Source organism: Xiphias gladius, chromosome 23, assembly GCF_016859285.1.
Source record: "Xiphias gladius isolate SHS-SW01 ecotype Sanya breed wild chromosome 23, ASM1685928v1, whole genome shotgun sequence".
In the NCBI taxonomy this organism is placed as follows: domain Eukaryota; kingdom Metazoa; phylum Chordata; class Actinopteri; order Istiophoriformes; family Xiphiidae; genus Xiphias; species Xiphias gladius.
Window position 1 is genome coordinate 15,693,513 of NC_053422.1, and position 20,267 is coordinate 15,713,779.

Consider the following 20,267-nt stretch of genomic DNA (forward strand, 5'->3'; position numbering starts at 1 on the left):
TTCTTTATAATCACTAATTAATCTGTGTATAGTTGTTTTAAGTTTGCTGACTGATTTTTGCTGATTGATGACTAGTGTTATGTCACTTATAAAAACATCTTTGTCAAGTTCTTTTACATTTACCAGTAAAATAAGCATTGCGATGATTAAATTAAGATGTATATATAAGGATGCTGGGTTAGTGTATTTGTGGGCAGGTATATTTAATCTCAAGCCAAAAATTCAAAGTTCAGTGAAAAAGAATTTTTATTGTCTAGTTGCAAACTTAATTAATTTCACTGCCAGTGCCAACAGTTTTACTGCTTCTATATCTCCCATTTGAGCAGGAAAAATAGCTAAGTGAATGTTTGCCTAGAGTTTCAGTTTTTTTTTTTTCTTTTCAATGAAACAGTAGAGGAAAATCAAATACAATAATATAAAACGTCAACTAATATAATTAGGTTCTATTAGCAGCTATGTAATGAGAACACCCCTCCTTTTCATCACAAAATCCACTTAGATTGACGGTGGGGTTTAAATAAAACTTTGGTGAATTTGAAATAATATATATATATTGTTCTAAAAAACATAATATCATTTTCTCTTTCAAATGTGATATTAAACTACACTTCCCTTTCAGGCAGGTCAGCTTAAGTACTATCTCAAGGGAGTAAAAAAGATCTTACACTGATGCTAAAATGGAGCAGTGACCTATTGAGGTTGAAAGGAAAAGTTAAATATTTTGGACTATATATCATAGCTAAGCCAAAGAAATTAATATCAGTGAGAAAATTTATTAGAAGAAAGAAGTCAAGGGGACAGAATATTAATCAGAAAATCAGTATTTAGCACCAAGGACCGAGAAAAAAGCGACAACAGTCAGAGCTGTTTCCCTGATTGACACAAGCACGACATAAAGAGCACTGGCATGAAGAAACAGAGACAGGTTGGCTGTGTGTGTTTGTGTGTATCACATATCGTGGAAAGATAATATGAAACATTTCTCTACCTCAGGAGATCCGTTAAAGTCCCCAAACGCATCAGCAAAATCAGAAGGACTTTTCCTCAGAGTCTGGTCAGCAGGCAGCGTGTTGTCATTGTAAGATGTCACAAACTTAAAGTCACTGGTTCTAGATCCTGTTGTCAAGTAGGCGTCATAATTGTAAGCGCTGCGTAAAGTTCCTGTGCCGTCAACATCTGCGTAATTAGGAGGCAGATAAGCGCTGGGGATGGCGACTGCTCCGTCAAACAACAGTCTGGGCTTTCTCCTGCGACAAAACCTCACACCCAGGATGATGATAATGAAGGTCAGGAAAAAGGTGGACACGGACACCAGAGCGACGATCAGGTAAGAAGTCAGTTTGGAATTCTTCTCATCGTAAGAAATATCCTTCAGTTCTGGCACCTCAGCCAAGTTATCAGAGATAAGTAGATACATGGAACAGGTGGCAGACAGAGAGGGCTGTCCGTTATCTTTCACTGCCACTATGAGGTTCTGTTTCATGCTGTCAGATTCAGAAATGTCCCGCTGGGTCCTGATCTCTCCGCTGTGGAGACCAATGGTGAAAAGTCCCGGATCGGTGGATTTGACTATATGATAGGACAGCCAGGCGTTCTGGCCGGAGTCCGCGTCCACCGCTATCACTTTGGACACCAGAGAGCCTCCGTGTGCAGCTTTGGGGACCAGCTCGGTCATGAAGGAGTTGCCCTCCGGGGCGGGGTACAGTATCTGAGGAGAGTTGTCGTTCACATCCGATATGAAGACACTGACGGTCACGTTGCTGCTGAGCGGAGGAGAACCGTTGTCTCGGGCCATCACGTGGACCTTAAAGCTCCTGAACTGTTCGTAATCAAACGACCTCGCAGCGTGGATCACCCCCGTGTCTCCGTTAACAGACAGATAGGACGACACCGGGGCACCGTTCACCTCACCCGGTAACAGAGAATAAATCACTGTACCGTTTTGTCTCCAGTCGGGGTCTCGAGCAGTCACGGAACATAAGGTGGAGCCGGGTTTGTTGTTTTCACTCACATATGCGCTGTAGGACTGTTCCTCAAACACTGGTGGGTTGTCGTTGATGTCAGCTACAGATAACTGAACGGTTTTAGAGGAGGACAAAGGTGGAGAGCCCTCGTCAGTGGCAGTGATTGTAATGTTGTAATCGGACACTAGTTCACGGTCCAGTTGTCCTGTGGTCACCAGAGAATAATAGTTTTTAATGGAGGGAACTAACTTAAAAGGGACATTTTGCTGAATGGAGCAGCGGACCTGTCTGTTATTCTCAGAGTCTCTATCCTGCACGTTAATGATGCCCACCTCTGTACCAGCTGGGGTGTCTTCTGGTGTGGGACTCGTCAATGATTTCAAATTGACTACAGGGGCGTTGTCATTCACATCAGTGATAGAAATTATTACCTTGGCGTAAGATGAAAGCCCTAACCCATCTTTTGCTTTAACGCGTATTTCAAATGTTGTAGTAGTTTCATAATCAACAGCACCGACTACTCGTATCTCACCTACTTTACGATCAATACTAAATACCTTCTTCACATCTTCAGTAACATGTCCGAAGTCGTAAGTCACATCTCCATTGACTCCCTCGTCTGCATCAGTCGCACTCACTCTCACAACTACTGTACCTGGAGGAGAGTTTTCGGGCAGACTGGCTTTATAAACGGTCTGGCTGAACACTGGGGCGTTATCATTAGCATCCAGCACAGTGACGTGTATAACAACGGTACCTGATCTCTGAGGAGAGCCACCATCCAAAGCTGTGAGAAGCAAATTCATCTCTTTTTGTTTCTCTCGATCAAGCTCTTTATCGAGAACAATCTCTATTGTGTTTCCATTTGCAGCCAAAATGAAATGTTCATTCTTTTTAAGGCTGTATTGTTGAACTGAATTTTGGCCTACATCCGCATCGTGCGCCTCCTCTATCACAAAACGAGCTCCCCTGTCTGTGGACTCTTGAATTTCTATAGTGATCGATTCTTCGTTAAACTGTGGTGAATTATCATTAATATCTTGAATGTGCAGACTAATCCGATGGAGCTCAAGAGGACTCTCCAGCACAAGCTCGTGTTTTAGGATGCACGAAGCCTTTTCGCCACAAAGCCCCTCTCGGTCAATTCTGTCGGCAACAATCAGGTCTCCGTTATTCAGGTTTATGTCACAGTAACGTTTGTCAGTCCCATCGCTGTCAATGCGGGCTCTTCTGTTAGATAGCGCGCCCGTTTGCAGCCCGAGATCCTTGGCTATATTTCCAATAACCGATCCTCGTTTCATCTCCTCTGGAAAAGAATAGCTCCTGTCTCCATATGCGACGTGCAAAAAAACAAGGAGGAAATTGAAGCAGCACGACTGAAACAAGATGATTTTCGAAGCCATCGTCAAGAATGAGTTACAAACAGGCTGAGGAATACATCCAGCAAAGACAGATGAATTTTATGACACGAACAGTAACTGCGATTCCGTGGTGACTGTGTCTAGAGCAAGAGCACGATAATGCGTGTCCACACCAAAGGAGAGAGGAATTCAAATGTCTTAAGCCTGGTGTATAGCGCCACCGTGAGTCAGGTTAAACAAAAACACTGACAATATAAACAAAAGAAACATTTTAAAGTACCTGTAGCCTGTTTATAATTGCTGTTTATCTGCTTATTAAGGAGACACTACAAAAACTATGATGTATAACCAGTATCTGCAACTGTAGTTACCCGTGACGTTCAAATCAGGAAATAATCAGGAAACTAGCAAAGTCAACATATGCCTCATACAGTGTGCATAAAATGCAAACTGGTCTACAGCTTAAGACCAAGCCTGGGTTTTCACAGTGAAAACACAGACTAGATAAAAAATAAATAAATAAATAACACCATGAATAATGTTATAAATAAAAGTCATTCATTCAGAGTGTGCCATTGAGCACGCACAATCAGTGCAGAAATATCCATGTGACAGACACCACAGTGAAAACTGAAAACTGCAATTAAAATCAAAAACACATTATTTTTTCTCTCTACATTTTTGTTATCTGTACTTTACACTTACAGAGGTAAGACCAGACTGCAACCTACCTGACAAAAGTCAAACAAATAGAAGCCTGAATAAACAAATCTGTTAATAAGGCATAGGGGACTGGATTCAATTGTAAAGACCTACATACTACCAGTGACACCATCTATCATGTCTTTGTAGGTTTTCAGCCATTCATCTTTTGAGGTGTTTATATAGCAGTCTAATAGATATCAATATAACATAAGTTCTCTCTCCATAAACGTAAGACCAGAATGAACATTTACGTTTATTCATGTTGTAGGCACTTCTGTCTAAAACAATTATAAATGAGGTATAATCCAAACCACAGTCGATCAAGGAGAAGCCATCAAGAATAAGTGAAAATAAGCTCGGTTTGAAATTCCACCATCACAAGCGGCACAAGATTGCAGGTGTATTAAGTTAGACATACATGCATAAGAGGTGAAATGTTTTTTTTTTTTGTCTGTTTAGAAGTGAGAGAGACACAGAAAGAGAGAGAGAGAGGTTTAGAACAAGAGTCACATCCTGAAAATGACATAGGATTACTTGTATGGCTTCAAAAAGTGTTTACTCTGCAACAATACTCATCGGATTGTGTTGAAGATGTGCTTTAGCATTAAGAGAGTCTTATAAAATGTAATTGGCACCTACAGAATCTGTCAGAGGCCATCACTGAAACCTTAGTCACATAACACCCTTTATGCTGTCGCTGATCATGGGTATATATGCTAATGTTACTGCTACTTTAGTAATAATTTAATTCAAGCACTGCATGCATTCATGTTTGATTTTTTTTCAGATGTGATGAGATAATACATTGCATTAGTAAAAAAAAGTCAAGACCAAGCTTTTGGTGACAGTACAGGAACAATCTTGAAAATGAATATCACTATGTCAACACTCTAAATGAAAAAGAAACTTCCACTTTGCTGACCAACCACCAATAACAACAGGTCTACAGATGAATCCTCGGCCCAGTAAGGTGCCTGTCTTAAACCCTAACTTTTAATGACAGAAGATGCTTGTGAATTGATACGGAAAAAAATGGTGAAGACAAATTTGATCAAATAAATATTCATCTGCTGAGCTGGACAACAACCATCACATAACCGTGAAAAATTCAAGCACTCTATGCCAGAAATGTATTCGAATGTAACGAGGTTAAAACTAACAAGTCTCATGTAAAGTCTCAAAGAAAAACTAAACAAGATTTTTACTCTTGTGCCTAATGTCACATCCTGACAACACGAAAATGAAGGAAACCAGTGTTGAAAAGAAATCGATTTTAGTAACTACAAAACAAGCTTGTTACGGTAGACGATTGAAGCTGATTAAACAACCTTTTGCAACAACTGATTTAAACGCGTACAGAGATGGACAAACGGGAAGAAAAACAGACACATAATAACAATTACGCACCACAACCCATTATTACGCACAAAGTAAATGGAAAAATATATAAATAATATTAAATATATAATTCATTCCATTCAACTATTTGGATTCATACCTCTGAACATCCTTCAAATTCTCCAAATGCATCAGCAAAATCAGAAGGACTTTTCCTCAGAGTCTGGTCAGCAGGCAACGTGTTGTCATTGTAAGATGTCACAAACTTAAAGTCACTGGTTCTAGATCCTGTTGTCAGGTAGGCGTCATAATTGTAAGCGCTGCGTAAAGTTCCTGTGCCGTCAACATCTGCGTAATTAGGAGGCAGATAAGCGCTGGGGATGGCGACTGCTCCGTCAAACAACAGTCTGGGCTTTCTCCTGCGACAAAACCTCACACCCAGGATGATGATAATGAAGGTCAAGAAAAAGGTGGACACGGACACCAGAGCGACGATCAGGTAAGAAGTCAGTTTGGAATTCTTCTCATCATAGGAAATATCCTTCAGTTCTGGCACCTCAGCCAAGTTATCAGAGATAAGTAGATACATGGAACAGGTGGCAGACAGAGAGGGCTGTCCGTTATCTTTCACTGCCACTATGAGGTTCTGTTTCATGCTGTCAGATTCAGAAATGTCCCGCTGGGTCCTGATCTCTCCGCTGTGGAGACCAATGGTGAAAAGTCCCGGATCGGTGGATTTGACTATGTGATAGGACAGCCAGGCGTTCTGGCCGGAGTCCGCGTCCACCGCTATCACTTTGGACACCAGAGAACCTCCGTGTGCAGCTTTGGGGACCAGCTCGGTCATGAAGGAGTTGCCCTCCGGGGCGGGGTACAGTATCTGAGGAGAGTTGTCGTTCACATCCGATATGAAGACACTGACGGTCACGTTGCTGCTGAGCGGAGGAGAACCGTTGTCTCGGGCCATCACGTGGACCTTAAAGCTCCTGAACTGTTCGTAATCAAACGACCTCGCAGCGTGGATCACCCCCGTGTCTCCGTTAACAGACAGATAGGACGACACCGGGGCACCGTTCACCTCACCCGGTAACAGAGAATAAATCACTGTACCGTTTTGTCTCCAGTCGGGGTCTCGAGCAGTCACGGAACATAAAGTGGAGCCGGGTTTGTTGTTTTCACTCACATATGCGCTGTAGGACTGTTCCTCAAACACCGGTGGGTTGTCGTTGATGTCGGCTACAGATAACTGAACGGTTTTAGAGGAGGACAGAGGTGGAGAGCCCTCGTCAGTGGCAGTGATTGTAATGTTGTAATCGGACACTAGTTCGCGGTCCAGTTGTCCTGTGGTCACCAGAGAATAATAGTTTTTAATGGAGGGAACTAACTTAAAAGGGACATTTTGCTGAATGGAGCAGCGGACCTGTCTGTTATTCTCAGAGTCTCTATCCTGCACGTTAATGATGCCCACCTCTGTACCAGCTGGGGTGTCTTCTGGTGTGGGACTCGTCAATGATTTCAAATTGACTACAGGGGCGTTGTCATTCACATCAGTGATAGAAATTATTACCTTGGCGTAAGATGAAAGCCCTAACCCATCTTTTGCTTTAACGCGTATTTCAAATGTTGTAGTAGTTTCATAATCAACAGCACCAACTACTCGTATCTCACCTACTTTACGATCAATACTAAATATCTTCTTCACATCTTCAGTAACATGTCCGAAGTCGTAAGTCACATCTCCATTGACTCCCTCGTCTGCATCAGTCGCACTCACTCTCACAACTACTGTACCTGGAGGAGAGTTTTCGGGCAGACTGGCTTTATAAACGGTCTGGCTGAACACTGGGGCGTTATCATTAGCATCCAGCACAGTGACGTGTATAACAACGGTACCTGATCTCTGAGGAGAGCCACCATCTAGAGCTGTGAGAAGCAAATTCATCTCTTTTTGTTTCTCACGATCAAGCTCTTTATCGAGAACAATCTCTATTGTGTTTCCATTTGCAGCCAAAATGAAATGTTCATTCTTTTTAAGGCTGTATTGTTGAACTGAATTTTGGCCTACATCCGCATCGTGCGCCTCCTCTATCGCAAAACGAGCTCCCCTAACTGTGGACTCTCGAATTTCTATAGTGATCGATTCTTCGTTAAACTGTGGTGAATTATCATTAATATCTTGAATGTGCAGACTAATCCGATGGAGCTCAAGAGGACTCTCCAGCACAAGCTCATGTTTTAGGATGCACGAAGCCTTTTCGCCACAAAGCCCCTCTCGGTCAATTCTGTCGGCAACAATCAGGTCTCCGTTATTCAGGTTTATGTCACAGTAACGTTTGTCAGTCCCATCGCTGTCAATGCGGGCTCTTCTGTTAGATAGCGCGCCCGTTTGCAGCCCGAGATCCTTGGCTATATTTCCAATAACCGATCCTCGTTTCATCTCCTCTGGAAAAGAATAGCTCCTGTCTCCATATGCGACGTGCAAAAAAACAAGGAGGAAATTGAAGCAGCACGACTGAAACAAGATGATTTTCGAAGCCATCATCAAGAATCAGTTCCTAGGACGGTGAAGAATCGATACAAGAAACACTTTTACCACAGAACACGAAGAGCAACAGCAATTCAGCGTGATTTTGCCGACATCTCGTACGGTCAGTGGGCTTACTAGCACGTCCGTCCACAAAGGATAGAGGAATTCAATCATTGTAAGGCTGGTGTATAGCGACACCGTGAGTTAGGTTCAACAATAACAATGGTTAAAATAAAAATCAAAAGGACCAATGCTAAAATTGGTTGTAGCCTACATAGCTTCGCACACCTTTCTAAATAAAACTGCAGGAAAATTAACTTTGATGTTTACAACATTTGCAACTACAAGTACCCACAATCCGCCCTAATCAGGAAACAAGATGCAACAAGTTCTGCTGAGCGTACATTTAATTCAGTGCATAAAGACAGACTCGAATCAAGGTTTGAAGACAGTATGGACTTTTCAAAGCCAGGTTTTTTTAAAGCAACTATATCAGTAAGCTACATACACAAAAAGTCTTGTAAATGAGATCAAGTTGTCTTTAAATTGTGAGTCACCAGACTTTAATAGCATAAATTTTAATGAAATAATTTGGTATTGAATAACCTTTAGCATAAAAACTAATCTCGTCAGATACAAGAACTTTAAAAATAGTATAATTTCCTTCACCTGTAACTGCATCCCAAAGGTAAACAGACAGTAGTCATGTGATAATACACTAAAACGAAGTACTGATTTTAATGACATCTTTGCTAAGAGTAGACCAGGTTCTAGTCCATGTCCATTGTATGTGGTCTTGGTTAATATGTAAAAGTGAAAGGCTGTAGTCATCATAACCATGATGTGTACATCAGAAGGCACGGAATCCTGGACTTCCAACTTTTTGCTAAGAATTTGGTTTAGTTAGGCCCAGTTGATATTTTGGATCAGAAACATACAGATGTGTTACTGTAAATGTACATTCTTTGAAGTAAGACAGCAGTCTGAATGTACTATAGCACACGCATGGCTGCAGAGACCTGCTATTGCTGCATTTATCTAACACTATCCCTGTGCGTCTTTGTAATTTGTATTAAAATAACACCACACCTTGGTCACCTGTGTCATCTTGCTGTACAAGTTTGGTATACTGCACACTGTTGTCTCCAGTGGGAATAAGATATCTCCACATAGAATAACCTCGTCTTTATTCCACCATATAGTAGCGAGATTATTTCATTTTTGTTTTAATTTTTTTTAAAGTGGTTGCAGTCTAATCTCAAGATAATGCAATAATTTTAAGAAATTTATTGTAATACCAGTTGGTTTGACTACATCATATCTTAAGTGTATACAAATTAAATCCACGTAGGCTCTAATAATGCTGACAACACCAAGTTTTTATCTAGACCCAACAGGGCTCTCTTTGTACGCACTTCGTCTCACATCCTAAAATCAGCTTCAACATGTTGAGAAAAGTTTCATTTTACAGGCTCCAGACAGAGTAGGAAACATTCATTAAGTTTATACACCATAAAAATGTTTTAAATCCTGACTTAGAAACTACTTCTATTACCATTCCAAGTTAAGACAGAGAACTGCAAACAATGAAGAGAAAACTCAACGCAAAAATCAGAAAGTTAGAAAACTTGCTGGGATGATACACTACTCTTACAACTTCCACCAGTATGTAACTACAAACTTATATTACACTGCCAATAAAAATTGTACGGTGATTTATGGTGATGGCATATATTTAATCTTACATCACATACAGTGAAGAGGAAGTAGGGCTCAGGCTATACCTTGAGGCAATTTCATTCTTCTCTGACCAAAAAAAAAAAAAAAAACCTTTCAAAAATAAATTGAATAATAGAAATAAAGGGAACAGACTGAATTTACCATGAAGGGCAATTTTTACATTATGACAGTCTTTTAGCTATGTTCCGCCGAATGTTCCCCATTGAGATTCCCCATTGTTAGCTTGAGCTAACCTCAGGACCATAGGGTCATGAAGTTAGCTCAAGCATCCCAACGGGACAACCATTTCTTTTGGCAAACTACATTTATAATGCAAAAACACTCACCCAGTTTTCTCCATTTATTTCTATCCTAAGCTGTGGTCCAATCAGAAATTAATCAAAAACAGAAACGCTGAAACAAGAGAAGCCAATGTAGCATACATGTTGATAAAGGGGAGTGGACTGGCTTTAAATGTAAAGACCTACATTCCTCAGGTGGTTTCTTCCACCTGTACTCTATAGATTACACAACAATAGCCCATCTAAGTAAACTTTCATTCATCCAACTTGTGAGATATATAATGCAGTCTGCTAGGTACCATAATAACTTACAATATTTCCCTGGATTATAGTAAAAGATCAGTGCTTGGCAGAAATATTTAGCAAAAAATGAATCTAGTGTAAGTGACATATGATGACAAATATGGCAACAGATATCATTTTTTCTTTAACAATGATTATGTGATTGTGTGAGAGACATAATTTACTACTGACAGTCTAAACAGTATATTGAATCTGATTACTAACAATCTGTTACAAAGCACACTGTATGTTGCTATTTAGATGATTAGTGATATAGACAGATGTATTGCTATTAAAGCATTTGTTCTTACCTTCTGTCAAGAAGGTAACTGTATATCATTTAAGATATAAGTTGCCACAGAATCTAATAGAAATATTATGCACATATTAAAAACAATACAAGATATTACGCTTTAGAAAGGAATGTCACTGTGTAATTTTAAGCAGGACAAACCACATTAACAACAGCAGATTATGAATGAATGTATGACCCTAACAAATTATTTGGCTCATACAAAAGCTTTAAAATGTGCCTACCACATCAATGTAAAGAATCTATTGAGAAAATTATTTAGAAAACCATAATTTTCCTGGTAATTAAATACAGTATTCATTTGATCAGTGGAGCATTACTCCACTGTGAGGGAAATAAGCATCATATCCAGAACTCCCCGATTTACTAAGACAACCTATAAACTCCACCGATGTACTCCAATGTAACATGTTGTGAGCTCTTCCACTACTTGTGAGCCTCATGTCACATCTTGAGAGTGTGCTGTGAAGAGATTTCTCCCCGTCTGAATAAATGATGCATGGTCATTGCACCGAGTGAGCCAGATAGTGACTGTAAAAGGACTTCAGTAACCGTCCTAAGCATAGCACTAGGATGATGATGCGAAACTGCAGTTTAGAGCCATTTATGAAAGGTGCATATCAGTGTTTCAATAGACAGCTTGGAAGCATGAACGTTCAAAAACAAGATTAACTACAAACTCTCTTAAAACCATAAAAAAAACAAGGAACGTTATAAAGAGCAGTCAAAATGGAACCTACAATAGCTGATACTAAAGTAGTTTTAGAATTTTTTATAAAAAATGTCTAATGACTAAACTTTTAAAAAGAATGACTTTCAAGAAATTCATTGAGAAAGAAAGAAGAAAAGTTTGTACCAAAAAAATGCACTTAAGAAACGTTGGTGGCATATCATATGTAGGAAACTAAAAACACAACGCTGAAGGACAGTGTGTTTGATTGAACTTATTTTTATGAATAAAAATGGTTGCCACATAGGCTACTCATACCTGTGAGGACCCCTCTAATTCTCCAAAAACCTCAGCAAAGTCTGATGGACTCTTCCTCAGAGTCTGGTCAGCAGGCAGCGTGTTGTCATTGTAAGATGTCACAAACTTAAAGTCACTGGTTCTAGATCCTGTTGTCAGGTAGGCGTCATAATTGTAAGCGCTGCGTAAAGTTCCTGTGCCGTCAACATCTGCGTAATTAGGAGGCAGATAAGCGCTGGGGATGGCGACTGCTCCGTCAAACAACAGTCTGGGCTTTCTCCTGCGACAAAACCTCACACCCAGGATGATGATAATGAAGGTCAGGAAAAAGGTGGACACGGACACCAGAGCGACGATCAGGTAAGAAGTCAGTTTGGAATTCTTCTCATCATAGGAAATATCCTTCAGTTCTGGCACCTCAGCCAAATTATCAGAGATAAGTAGATACATGGAACAGGTGGCAGACAGAGAGGGCTGTCCGTTATCTTTCACTGCCACTATGAGGTTCTGTTTCATGCTGTCAGATTCAGAAATGTCCCGCTGGGTCCTGATCTCTCCGCTGTGGAGACCAATGGTGAATAGTCCCGGATCGGTGGATTTGACTATATGATAGGACAGCCAGGCGTTCTGGCCGGAGTCCGCGTCCACCGCTATCACTTTGGACACCAGAGAGCCTCCGTGTGCAGCTTTGGGGACCAGCTCGGTCATGAAGGAGTTGCCCTCCGGGGCGGGGTACAGTATCTGAGGAGAGTTGTCGTTCACATCCGATATGAAGACACTGACGGTCACGTTGCTGCTGAGCGGAGGAGAACCGTTGTCTCGGGCCATCACGTGGACCTTAAAGCTCCTGAACTGTTCGTAATCAAACGACCTCGCAGCGTGGATCACCCCCGTGTCTCCGTTAACAGACAGATAGGACGACACCGGGGCACCGTTCACCTCACCCGGTAACAGAGAATAAATCACTGTACCGTTTTGTCTCCAGTCGGGGTCTCGAGCAGTCACGGAACATAAAGTGGAGCCGGGTTTGTTGTTTTCACTCACATATGCGCTGTAGGACTGTTCCTCAAACACCGGTGGGTTGTCGTTGATGTCGGCTACAGATAACTGAACGGTTTTAGAGGAGGACAGAGGTGGAGAGCCCTCGTCAGTGGCAGTGATTGTAATGTTGTAATCGGACACTAGTTCACGGTCCAGTTGTCCTGTGGTCACCAGAGAATAATAGTTTTTAAGGGAAGGAACTAAATTAAAAGGGACATTTTGCTGAATGGAGCAGCGGACCTTCTGGTTATTATCCGAATCTGCATCCTGCACGTTTATGATGCCCACCTCTGTACCAGGTGACACGTTCTCCGGGACTGAATTTGCCAGAGATTTCACGTAGATAACAGGCATGTTGTCGTTGACATCGGTGACATCAACGGTTACCTTTGTGTATGATGATAATCCTAAACCATCTTTTGCTTTGATGCGCATATCATATGATGTAACAGTTTCAAAGTCAATCGCACCATTGACTTTTATTTCACCGTTTTTACGATCAATATTAAAAACTTTCTTCACATCTTCAGTAACATGTCCGAAGTCGTAAGTCACATCTCCATTGACTCCTTCGTCTGCATCAGTCGCACTCACTCTCACAACTACTGTACCTGGAGGAGAGTTTTCGGGCAGACTGGCTTTATAAACGGTCTGGCTGAACACTGGGGCGTTATCATTAGCATCCAGCACAGTGACGTGTATAACAACGGTACCTGATCTCTGAGGAGAGCCACCATCTAGAGCTGTGAGAAGCAAATTCATCTCTTTTTGTTTCTCACGATCAAGCTCTTTATCGAGAACAATCTCTTTTGTGTCTCCACTTGCAGCCAAAATGAAATGTTCATTCTTTTTAAGGCTGTATTGTTGAACTGAATTTTGGCCTACATCCGCATCGTGCGCCTCCTCTATCGCAAAACGAGCTCCCCTAACTGTGGACTCTCGAATTTCTATAGTGATCGATTCTTCGTTAAACTGAGGTGAATTATCATTGATATCTTGAATGTGTAGAATGAAAGGATGCAGTTCCAGAGGATTCTCCAGCACGAGATCGCGTTTTATTACACACGACGGCTTTTCGCCGCAAAGCTCCTCTCGGTCAATCCTGTCGGCAACAATTAAATCCCCAGTACTGAGATTGATGTCACAATATCTTTTGCGATTCCCTGCGGCATCAACACGAGCGTTTCGAGAAGACAGTTGACTCGAGTCCAGGTTAAGATCCTTCGCTATATTCCCAATGTGAGATCCGCGCTTCAGTTCCTCTTGAAAGGAGTAAGTCACGTCCCCGTTCGCGGCTTGCCACAATAGAAAGAAAACGAAGCAGCTCCTTTGGCGCCCCATCATATCAATGCGTTTGTAAGAGAAAACCGGCCCCGTTTAGATCTCAAATTCAATAGGGATTGTACAGCTTAGCCAAAAGAAAATCGACAGCACTCCACCGTTACTCTGGATGCATCCTAGGACCAACAGCAACCAAAAACCGACGCTGTTATTGGTCTACACACCCGAGGGTGGAGTGGAAATGTTTCACGTAGACTAGCGAAGAGCGACACCATGAGTCTGAATGAAGAAATAACAGACTGCACACACATTGATAATAATAATAACAATAATAATGAGACTCGTTGTTATGATCATAAATGAGTAGCACTCCTCAATTTGAAACATTAAATCAATTTCCAATGAAATGTAATAAGAAAATATCTCTGACTGAAATTGAAAAAAAAAACAAGTTTCCACAAATATTATCAAAAGAAATGTAAACTATGTCTCTGTCAGATTGAAGCTCTGATAGACTCAAGCACTTATAAGACCACATAAATATAATACGTTGTTACAATTGATCATAGTAAAAAAAGCGATAAATCAAGAAACAGATCATGACCACTCTACCAAATGTCTTTGAAAGCAACACTCCATGAAATAAGAGTTTAATGAAATATTACCCTGCTGAGAGAAGGAGACACTTGACTTTAACCTCCTTTATTAAAAGATGTCTACCAACCACTAGATACTGCACTGTGTCAAACTAATTGCAAAAAAAGGAAACCAGCCCATCCATCTCTCACCAACCAAACCAACACAACCCCACACACATCAAACTTCATCTAAGCAAAACATTAAAAGTCCTTATCAGACACAGATAACCAGTTAAGCCCCCCCAAAAATACAAGCAGACCCATCTACACACCACATCCTCTGAAGTATATCAAGCTCATTTACAAAACTCAGCCCTAAGGTGCACAGAGACCAACCCTTTACATAGTAACTCAGGATCCACAAGTCTCTCACCCTAAAACCTGTTATGCCTTTTGTGCAATTTGGCCAATTTTGCTTGACCAAACAAAATAATTCAACAAAACACTTTTTGTCCTTTTTGCGCACAGACTACATGGGCCAGAGTACATACACACCTTCAGAGAGACACACTCTTATCTTCACACGGACAGTAGACAGTGACGACAGCAGGGATAATATGCACCGATATTCAAGAAATACTTGATGCATAGACTCAAGCATGTTGCAAAACACACAGCCCTCCACCACATTAGCAACCAGTTCAGAAAGAAAATCATTGGTTGGCAGGGCCCCATGTGATATCCTCCACTCAAGATCCCAGGACCTCTTAGCAAGAGGGAGCTTGTACAGCACCTAAAACCTGCCGTACTCTGCCCACCCAGGTAACACTGCCACCGATGCTCCCTGACCTTCCTTAACCTGAAGAAATCGTAGCCTTCATTAGAACTGCATAAAGAACCTAAATATGTGACCCTTCATCCACTCAAACATCCCCAGGTTTGGAGAGGTAAAGGGCGGCATTTTTAATTTTTTTAGTGGATCTCATCCAGTCTTAAACTTAAAAATAGCTAGTTTTGTATGGTGTTTTAATCAGCAAACTGCCATATCCAAATTAAACCCTATTTGGAGATGTACCGAAGACTTAAACTTGGAAGAATAAAAGGTCCAAAATTGCACGATGAAAACTTGTAGGAATAATTCATTACACACGCGTTATTGCGATTAAATCATACTCATTCAAAAAAGAAAGAAAGAAAGAAAAAAGAGACAAAAAATGGAAAAAAGATGGATTTTCCTCAGAGTCTACTCGGGGAAAAAAATCCGTGGGTATAACTGTAATCTCGAATGTTTAAACGAAGAAAAAATTGAAGACGGGGTAAGTTGCTCTGAAAATTCATCACAAGCAAAAAAGTAAGGTTCAGCACCAAGGAGAGAGACGTGAGGAGGAAGCGGCAGCTTTTTTCAAAGAACACTGAGGAGACACAGAAGCTAAATGAACAAATAATACTGTTTGGGGGAAAAAAAGCTTACTAAAATATACAGAAACAGTCTGCTGAAAGACCAGAGAATTTCAAATTTCTGCATACTAAGGTAAAAGAACTCTCCTCTGAATTCTTGAAAAATAAAGCCTAAAAAAAACCTAAAAAGACAACTTCAAAATTACTATTTATCGTGTTCCATGATGAATTATCATGCTCAGTTTGTGTATTTAGGAACACAAAAAAACTAATGACTTTGCAAGTTCGTCGTCATTTTCAAAACGGAGGGAATCTATACGAGCAAACTCCATCGCACAGTTGTGTTACACTGTTAAACTCGACGTTTCCAAAAAAGACAAGAAATGAAAGTACACATTACTCGAAGGGTACTGGTTGAACACTTGAGACGTAAAGAGAAATTTTCCAAACGATATGTGGCACTTTTCCCTACCTCAGGAGAAGTATCACAATCTCCAAACGCATCAGCAAAGTCTGATGGACTCTTCCTCAGAGTCTGGTCAGCAGGCAGCGTGTTGTCATTGTAAGATGTCACAAACTTAAAGTCACTAGTTCTAGATCCTGTTGTCAGGTAGGCGTCATAATTGTAAGCGCTGCGTAAAGTTCCTGTGCCGTCAACATCTGCGTAATTAGGAGGCAGATAAGCGCTGGGGATGGCGACTGCTCCGTCAAACAACAGTCTGGGCTTTCTCCTGCGACAAAACCTCACACCCAGGATGATGATAAGGAAGGTCAGGAAAAAGGTGGACACGGACACCAGAGCGACGATCAGGTAAGAAGTCAGTTTGGAATTCTTCTCATCATAGGAAATATCCTTCAGTTCTGGCACCTCAGCCAAGTTATCAGAGATAAGTAGATACATGGAACAGGTGGCAGACAGAGAGGGCTGTCCGTTATCTTTCACTGCCACTATGAGGTTCTGTTTCATGCTGTCAGATTCAGAAATGTCCCGCTGGGTCCTGATCTCTCCGCTGTGGAGACCAATGGTGAAAAGTCCCGGATCGGTGGATTTGACTATATGATAGGACAGCCAGGCGTTCTGTCCGGAGTCCGCGTCCACCGCTATCACTTTGGACACCAGAGAGCCTCCGTGTGCAGCTTTGGGGACCAGCTCGGTCATGAAGGAGTTGCCCTCCGGGGCGGGGTACAGTATCTGAGGAGAGTTGTCGTTCACATCCGATATGAAGACACTGACGGTCACGTTGCTGCTGAGCGGAGGAGAACCGTTGTCTCGGGCCATCACGTGGACTTTAAAGCTCCTGAACTGTTCGTAATCAAACGACCTCGCAGTGTGGATCACCCCCGTGTCTCCGTTAACGGACAGATAGGACGACACCGGGGCACCGTTCACCTCACCCGGTAACAGAGAATAAATCACTGTACCGTTTTGTCTCCAGTCGGGGTCTCGAGCAGTCACGGAACATAAAGTGGAGCCGGGTTTGTTGTTTTCACTCACATATGCGCTGTAGGACTGTTCCTCAAACACCGGTGGGTTGTCGTTGATGTCGGCTACAGATAACTGAACGGTTTTAGAGGAGGACAGAGGTGGAGAGCCCTCGTCAGTGGCAGTGATTGTAATGTTGTAATCGGACACTAGTTCGCGGTCCAGTTGTCCTGTGGTCACCAGGGAATAATAGTTTTTAATGGACGGAACTAACTTAAAAGGGACATTTTGCTGAATGGAGCAGCGGACCTGTCTGTTATTCTCAGAGTCTCTATCCTGCACGTTAATGATGCCCACCTCTGTACCAGGTGGCACGTTCTCAGGTGTGGGGTTAGTCAGTGATTTCAGGTAAATCACTGGGGCGTTATCATTTATATCCGTAATTTCAATTATTAAAGTTGTATATGACGCCAATCCCAGACCATCTTTGGCACTAATCTGCATTTCATAGGATGACACTTTCTCATAATCAATAGCTCCAGCTACTCTCACCTCTCCGGTTTTAGGGTGTAAAGAAAACGCGTTGTTGTTTTCATCTGAAACATGATCAAATGCATAGGTAATGTCACTATTTAAACCATCGTCTGCATCAGTTGCACTCACTGTGATGACCAACGTATCCAGAGGAGAATCTTCGGGCAGACTGGCTTTATAAACGGTCTGGCTGAACACTGGTACATTATCATTAGCATCCAGCACAGTGATGTGTATGACTACGGTGCCTGATCTCTGAGGAGAGCCACCATCAAATGCGGTGAGCAAAAGCATAATCTCTTCTTTGTCTTCTCTGTCTAATTCTTTGTCTAAGACCAATTCACAGTATTTTCTTCCACCGCCTTTTGACTTAACATTTAGTTTGAAGTGATCATTCTGCTGAAGTGAGTAGCCCTGCACAGCATTTTCTCCGATGTCTCCATCGTGCGCCTCATCCAGCAGGAACTGCGACCCCTTGTCTGCCGATTCCTGAATCTCAATTTTAAGTGAATCTTCTTTAAACTGCGGTGAATTGTCATTAATATCTTGAACACGGATACTAATACGATGCAGCTCTAATGGATTTTCCAGTACCAGCTCCTGTTTTAGAACACACGATGCCTTTTTCGCACAGAGCCCTTCTCTGTCAATCCTTTCTTGAACAATCAAGTCTCCGGTATTGAGGTTAACACCGCAGTACTGAACGTTGCTGTCCTCTGTGTCGATACGGGCCTTGCGGGCGGACAGTCTGCCCAAGTCAAGTCCCAGATCCTTTGCAATATTTCCGATTACAGATCCACGTTTCATCTCCTCCGGGATAGAGTAGCTCACGTCTCCATAAACAGGGTGGAAGGCAAGAAAAATCAAAGCAAGGCCGTAGTGCGCCGAGAATCTGCTGTATCCCATTGTTACTGAGAGAAAGAGCACATTCACATTAAAACTATCCCTAATTGGGTCAAAATGTATCAACGATATATCCGCGAATTCTTCCAACAAACAAAAAACGTCACATCCCGGTAATACACGAAGCGGTTTTTGTGAACTGCGGCACAACAGCAGAATCAGGCTGTAAATTCGTTGACACTTAAGGGTGGAGAATGACCGTTTCACCTTCTTGTTTACTGGTACACACTGACACCATGAGTATTTTTTAGGTATAACAAGGCGATGTATTACTTTTTTTTCTGTGCATAAATAAAAGATGGACTCCTTCAATTACACTTGTTTATAAAAAAACCCCAACAACAACAACAACAACAGCAGCAACAGCATCACTATTGCTTTACTAATTAGAAAACTTTTAATAGAAAAAAGTAAACAAACATGAAATTATTGTAACGGTGTCTTGGAAAGAGCCCGTGTTCCCAAACAACGTGAAAGCACAGAACCTATACTGTGTCTGACGACGGGGGGGGGCATTTTGAACATGCGGAATTGTAGTACCACATTTTAACGTGGGGGGCAGAACCTACAAGAGCATCTGTTGACTGGTTTTGGCTGTACACTGAACTCTTGTCTGCTTTCAAACATATCACAAACTATTTAAAACTTTAAGTTAATGCACTGCAAGCAAACACGAATCGATGGGGAGAAATCATACTTCTGCAAGAATTATGACAACTCATAGGAGAGATCAGATATTTATTTCTAGTTATGCTTGAATCTGTCGTGATGAACAACAAAAACATTATTGAATACTTAAATATAAATAAAGGTAAGACTCGTGTTTTAGATAGATTTTTTACATGGTGTTTGCTATTGCTCTAGGAAAGGGACATTATAACTTGACAGTTATAAATAGTGGTTGCAAAGGTCAGGAATATAGATATAAAACCTATTTTTTTGATTATAACAGAAGAAATGTATCAGATACGAAACTATCAAAGTTCCAGGAAACAACTACTATTTTGGCAATTTACTCTGTCAAAACTTGACTGTAACGTCTTGCATTTGATATTCCTTATTTTGAATTAATTTGTCATGTTATGGTTAATAATAATATAATTCAAACATGGAAAACAACATAGAGTATCTACTAAAGAAACAAACACATGAATACGAAATCGCATACGAATGTATGTCACTACCATGACATCTACAGGGCGAACTTAAGAAAGGGAGATTGAATTATTAAACCAGGACGAACACACAGGCTCCAGTTTCCATTTGTTCATACTGCTCTAATACCGTGTCTAAGTCTATCTACTGAGCGTGGATCCAGAATAGGATCTTACAATGACACCAGATTAAATGAAGGATATATTCATATGAAAACATCAAAGCAAGAAAATCATATTGTAGAAAAAGCAGTATAACAGAAAACTCGATGAAATATACAGCAAACGAGAAAAAGGGAAACAGCATGAGACACAGGGGTAACTGGCTAAACTGCAATGCAATTCACCACCAAGGACAGAGAAACAAAGAGCATATTTGAAAAGGTTTTCGACCAAAAACAAAAGGGTGGACTTCATGGAAATGAAGAAAATTTTAAAAGTGACTAAAAAAAAACTGAAAATGGTTTGGATGGAATT

General features: G+C 41.2%; 2 protein-coding genes across 7 annotated transcripts in view; both read right to left on the minus strand.

Moving 5' to 3' along the window:
• Window positions 1-20,267, minus strand: part of LOC120785775 (protocadherin gamma-C5-like) — a 230,444-nt gene that overhangs the window by 155,962 nt on the left and 54,215 nt on the right. The window contains exon 1 of one of the 6 annotated variants that reach the window (XM_040120697.1): window positions 16,249-18,639. The exons of 4 other annotated variants lie outside the window; for them this stretch is intronic. In XM_040120697.1, coding sequence (XP_039976631.1) covers window positions 16,249-18,639 — 2,391 coding nt within the window. Of the gene's footprint in view, window positions 1-988; window positions 3,377-16,248; window positions 18,640-20,267 lie in introns of those variants that run through there. One more of the 6 variants, XM_040120702.1, reaches the window with a different exon arrangement.
• On the minus strand, window positions 5,523-7,914 carry LOC120785787 (protocadherin gamma-A11-like). The gene has a single exon (XM_040120723.1). The coding sequence runs from the start codon at window positions 7,908-7,910 to the stop codon at window positions 5,523-5,525; it is 2,388 nt and encodes a 795-aa protein (XP_039976657.1). The 5' UTR covers window positions 7,911-7,914.

Coding starts and splice junctions, on each gene's coding strand:
- LOC120785787 (XM_040120723.1), bottom strand. CDS start 7,910: ATGATGGCTTCGAAAATCATCTTGTTTCAGTCGTGCTGCTTCAATTTC.